General features: G+C 37.2%; 1 protein-coding gene across 1 annotated transcript in view; it reads right to left on the bottom strand.

Annotated features, from left to right (window-relative positions):
* Positions 1 to 5,685, bottom strand: part of BLTP3A (bridge-like lipid transfer protein family member 3A) — a gene marked incomplete at its 5' end in the record, with an annotated part of 41,503 nt that extends 35,818 nt beyond the window's left edge. The window contains 3 exons of the mRNA XM_070418729.1: positions 4,608 to 4,699; positions 5,396 to 5,434; positions 5,521 to 5,685. Of these exons, the coding sequence (XP_070274830.1) occupies positions 4,608 to 4,699; positions 5,396 to 5,434; positions 5,521 to 5,685 (296 nt within the window). The remainder of the gene's footprint in view (positions 1 to 4,607; positions 4,700 to 5,395; positions 5,435 to 5,520) is intronic.
* Positions 5,686 to 6,000: the final 315 nt, after the last annotated feature.

Genomic DNA, 6,000 nt, shown 5'->3' on the forward strand with positions numbered 1-6,000 from the left:
AACTAGAGCCCAGCCAGTATGGCTCAGTGTTTGAGCATCAACCTATAAACCAGAAGGTCACGGTTCGATTCCTGGTCAGAGCACATGCCCAAGTTGTGGGCTTGATCCCCAGTGTGGGGCGTGCAGAAGGCAGCCAATCAATGATTCTCTCTCATCATTGAGGTTTCTATCTCTCCTTCTCTCTTTCTCTCTGAAATCAATAAAAATAGATTTTAAAAGAGAAAAAGAAAGGAAAAACTAGAGACAGTGAAAAGACCAGTGATTGCCAGGGGTTGAGGTTGAGGTAAAGGATAAATAGGTGGAGTACAGAGGATTTTTAGGGCAGTAAAAATACACTGTATGATACTATAATGATTAATAAAAGTCAATATACATTTGTTCAAAAACATAAATGTACCCACAGAAGTGAACTTTAATGTAAACTGTGGGCTTTGGGTAATTATGATGTGTTAATGTAGGTTCAATACTTGGAACAAATGTATCACTCTGGTGGAGGATGTTGGCATTAGGGGAAGCTATGCACATGGTGGGAGCTGGGGTATGTGGGAAATCTCCTAACCTTCCTCTTAATGTAACTGTGAACCTAAAACTGCTGTTTAAACTGCTTTTTTAAAAAACTGAAACAAGCTGGCTTGGCTCCGTGGATAGAGCGTTGTTGGCCTGTGAACTGAAAGGTCCCAGGTTTGATTCTGGTTAAAGGCATATGCCAGGATTGCAGGCTCAATCTCCAGGAGGGGGCGTGTAGGAGGTAGCTGATCAATGATTCTCATCATTGATGTTTCTATCTCTCTCACTCTCCCTTCCTCTCTAAAATCAATAAAAATGTTTTTCAAAAAAACAACACAAAAAAAAACACCTGAAACAACCCCTCTGTACGTCAAATTAGTACAAATCCATGTGAAGAATAATTTCAAGTGACTTTTAAACACCCTCTTTTGACCATACATCCCTAATGGGACATATCATGAGGTTAAAACACATATATACACATAGAAATCTACTGCAATCAGTAATCTTATTGATAATTATAATATTGGTTTTATTTTTTTTAACTATCAAAAAGTAAATAATTTATTACTATATTGTTGTTAGGAATCAAGATTCAGCATATGAGTAAAAAATATAAATATTAAATCTAAAAAAGTTAACTCAAATATAGTCAATAATATTGAAATAACTATGTATGTTGCCAGATGGGTACTAGACTTATCAGGGAGGGTCACTTTGTAAGTTATATAAATGTCTAACCACTATGCTTTATACCTAAAACTAATATAATATTGAATGTCTACTGTAATTGAAAAATAAACAGCCCTAGCCAATTTGGCTCAGTGGATAGAGCATGTGCCTGTGAACTGAAGGGTCCCAGGTTCAATTCTGGTCAAGGGCACATGCCCGGGTTGTGTGCTCAATCCCCAGTAGGGGCCATGCAGGAGGCCGCCAACCAATGATTCTCTCTTATCATTGATGTTTCTATCTCCTTCTCCTTTCCTTGCTGAAATCAATAAAAATATATTTTTTTAAAAAGAAAAAGAAACAAAATAAAATAAAAATTAACTCAAAATCCTTTTTTATTAGAATTGAGAAATATCAGGATATTGTCATGATTTATTTTTCTTTTTTTTAATTTTTAAAATATTTTATTGATTTTTAGAGAGAGAAGAAAGAAGAGGGACACAGAGAGAGAAACATTGAAGAAGCTGCCCCCTGCACGCCCCCTACCAGAGATCAAGCCTGTAACCCAGGCATGTGCCCTAGACTGAGAATCAAACCCAGCAACCTTTTGGGTTTATTTGTTTGTTTTTTTACATTCTTACTTGTGGTTTCTGTTCATTCGTTTTGTTTTTGCTTTATTTTTTTTCCTAGAAAAAAAGAAAAAACACAACCAGGCGGATTTATATGATAGCGTCAGGACAGCAGGGGGAAGAGAAAGGTCGGAGGCGTGGCACACAGGACGATGCCCAACTAACTGAGCCACATGGGTCAGGGCTATTTTTCTCTCTCTTAAAAATACCTTTTCCCTAGAACTGAACACTAAAAAGGCTTTAAAGCAATGACAACCCTATGAATACCATTTTGCCCAGACTGTAGTCTCTAAATAACATATCTCAGTAAAGAAATCAGGGTTCCTTGGAGAAATGTCTGATTCTAGGTCTGAGGTGAGGATGTATAGAGAAGCCTGAAACATCTTGCTCTGTCTAAAAGCAGGAAGATTATTGGAATCTTATCCCAAAGGACACAGGCAGTACTTTTGAACGGTTTTCACTGGTCAACGATGGTTACATCTGAATACCAAAAAAGAATGATGACTATAAAAGTATGATATACAACAAATATATTTTAAAAAGTAAATGTAAATGTAAGATATAAAAATGTAAAATGTGAAAGCATGTAAAATGTAAAAAGAATGTAAAATAGTAAACCACTCTGGAAAAGTTTGACAATTTCTTTAAAAAATTAAATTCGTACCTATTACGCCACCCAACCATTACAGTCCTAGATTTTTACCCAACAGAAATAAAAGCACACAACCACAGAAAAACTTGTATATGTACATGTACATTCACAGCAGCCTTATTCACAATAGCCAAAAACTGGAAATAAAATGTCCATCAATAAGTGAATAGATAACAAGTCATGGTACAACCACACAATGAAATATTACTCAGCAATAACAGGAATGAAGTATTGATACACTCAACATGTGTGAATCTCAAAATAATTATACTAAAGACATACTATATAATTTCATTTATATACAATTATAGAAAAAGCAAACTAATCTACAGTAACAGAAAGGCAATGTTTGCGGATAGAAGGAGGGCTGGGTAAGAGAAGGGAGGGAGTATAAAGAAGAACAATATGTGTGAGTGTGATGATTCATATAAGTTTTGCATATGCCAAAACTTATCAAATTGTATACTTTATATATGTGCAGTCTATTTTATGTCCATTATAACATAATAAAGCTATAAAAATGATTTAAAATGATAAACCTCTGCCTTCCTCTTCTCATCCTCAAAAAAATCTCTTCAGAGATTATTAGGGTATCAACTCATAATTCTTTTTCCATTGATATATAATTTACATATACCGTTGTGTTAGTTTTAGATATACATAAATTTTTACATTTGATAAAAGCAAAGAATACAGCATTTATCCTGACATTCTTGTACAAACTGTATTTCAGGATAATCAAATAGTTGGCAAAAGAAAATTCTTTATAGAAAATCACAGCTAATAAATGCAATGGAAAGAAAACAATTATAAAGTCCCTACTTTGCATTTCACGATAAAATAAAGGATCTAGACAACTACCATTCTCCTTAAACCAGGAGGTGAAAGGTAGATAAAGAACTTACCATAATGGACAAATTAGGCCAACACCATTTAAATCCACTAATTAATCTTAACCAAAGGAACATGATATTATGCGCCTCCAGATGTGTTACAATAGGAAACACACAATACTATTTCTGAAATATTCTTATCAAAAAAATTGAATCAAAACAAGCCTTTAAATCTAACTACCAGACTAAACGAGAAACATTTTAAATGACACTTTGAGTATACAATCAGACAAAAATATAAAATGTGGAAAATTTCTTATAAAAAATAATCCAGCCTACCCAGTGTGGTTCAGTGGTTGAGCATCCACCTATGAACCAGGAGGACACAGTTCAATTCCTGTTCGGGGCATATATCTGGGTTGCAGGCTCGATCCCCTAAGAATTTAACTTTTTAAAGGGGGGCGTGCTAGAGGCAGCCGATAATAAAAATAATCCAGTTTCTATAAAGAATAATGGTATATTAAAAGTGTGACTCAGTTGGTTGAATGTTATCCCATGCATCAAAAGACTGCCAGTTTAATTCCCGGTCAGGGTACATGCCCAGGTTGCGGGTTCCACCCTCCCACCGCCCCCACCCCCGTGTGGGGGGTGCAGGAGGCAAGCGATCAATGATTCTCTCTTATCATTGATGTTTCTATCTCTCACTCCCTCTCCCTTCCACTCTGAAATCAATAAAAATATAGTATTAAGTAAATTAAATAAAAGTACATTATCCATTAAAAAAAATGTGTGTTGATGGGGGCGGGGGGGGGGGGGGGGGCAGGGTGATGAGAATTAAAAAGTTTTAAAATTCCTATCACCCAAATATAATATACAGAGCTCTTTGTTCAGTGTATTGTAAAAAATATTTTAGAGACAATTCAGGAAAATTAAATATGAAATACATATAAATAATATTAAGGAATTCTTGTTAATTCTATTAACTGTGATAACAGTACTGTGGGTTCTTTTTTGTTTTTTCTCCCCAGTCTTTGTCTGTTAAAGATACATGATACAGAAGTGTTTACGGGTGGAATTAGATGGTGTCTGGGATTTGCTTTCAAGTACTATAGCATAAACACACACACACCACACAAAATGGCAAAAGAAAGGTGAAAAAAATGGCCAAATGTTAATAGTTGTTGTGGTGAGATCTTGGGTACATAGGGTTTCATTACACTATTCTCTCTACTTTAGTGTATGTTTGAATTTTCCATAATTTAAAATTTTTATTCTTTAATTAAAAGGTGAACTGGACCAGTAATATTTCCAACCAACCTCTGTCCTGAAGCAAGGGCAATGGGAGACTGTCCATTGGGAGGCCGCGGCTCCTCACATGTCTTCATCTCCACCTCCACCTTATCCAGACACTGAAATAAAAGCCACAAAGAGCTAAGCATCTGCACAGAAACCCACATACCACAGATTGGTCTTACTCATCCCTGTGCTCCAGTGCCTAGCCGAAAGCTACCTTCACAGTGACAGGCAATATCTGTTGAATGAATGAACAAACAAACTGAAATACAAAGAGAGGTCTCATCTCTTCCCTTTCACTTCCATTAGCAGAAGAACTTCATAACAAGCATGGGATTAGCTCACAGCAGAAAACAAAAACATAAATCCAAGTTCCAGAGATATCACCAGCCCTCAGGATTTGTCTTTGGGATAAAGATAGGTACCACTCAGTTCCTAAAGAGCTGTCATTTGATAATCACCCAATAGTCAGCATTAATTAAACTTCCAATTTTTCCTGTTAGGATTCTAAGGGAAAATAGGGAAATCTATAGGTAGTACCTGCACAGCAAAACCTGTTATGAAAAACTACAAAAACAAAACCAACTCAGGACTCCTGGGTCTTGTGTTTCAGCACTAATTCCTATACTACCCATCAGTCCCAGAATTAGTCCAAACAATAGTAGCTCTGTCTCAGAGAGAAGCTCACAGGCCAGACAAAGCACCCACGGCTCCCAAAGCCTACCAGGACTCCTCCCTATCTTCTCTCAGATCTCTTAAAACTCCACCCCAGCCATCCCCCTGGATTATTTGCAATCAAGACAAACCATTACCAAGCAAATTGGGTGCGTCTTCAACTTTGTCCACTGGATCTGAAAGAGAAAAGCAAAGACTCAGGACTGTGGAAGGCAGGCTTGCTGGCCCAAGAAAGCAACAGCACTCAGACCCCCATTCTCACCCGGATGGAGGCCTTGTTGCAGTAGACCCGAGTGATGGCTAACCAGGTAGGCAGCTCCAGCACATTCTGTAGAACCTCTTCATCCAGCTCCAGATTGGTCAGCTGACCCTCCCCTTTCAGGGTGCTCAAATTGATTTTGTCTGGGGAAAGATTCTTAGTGAACCTGAAAAGAGTAATGATGAGAACCCATTATTTCCACGGGAACATGCTAAACAGCATTGCAGCCAATAACACTTCTGAATTTAGAGAAAAGAGAACGTTAAAGAATAAACATCTAATGACCACACTGTCTCTATGCCGTGGAAGATGTTGGGTGTGGCCTATCATTCTACTCATGATTGTGTCATCTTTCTACTCAAGAGCCTACAATTGCGATTCTGGCAATATGGTTGTAACACTAGCAACATAGGCTTTTCTGTTATTTCTGATATTTCTGAATCCTCACATAAAAAGAGACAGAGCATGGGGGGCAGGGGACAG

Source organism: Myotis yumanensis, unplaced genomic scaffold (assembly GCF_028538775.1).
Source record: "Myotis yumanensis isolate MYYU_CA2020_CCGP unplaced genomic scaffold, mMyoYum1.0.hap1 SCAF_6, whole genome shotgun sequence".
Classification (NCBI taxonomy): Eukaryota; Metazoa; Chordata; class Mammalia; order Chiroptera; family Vespertilionidae; genus Myotis; species Myotis yumanensis.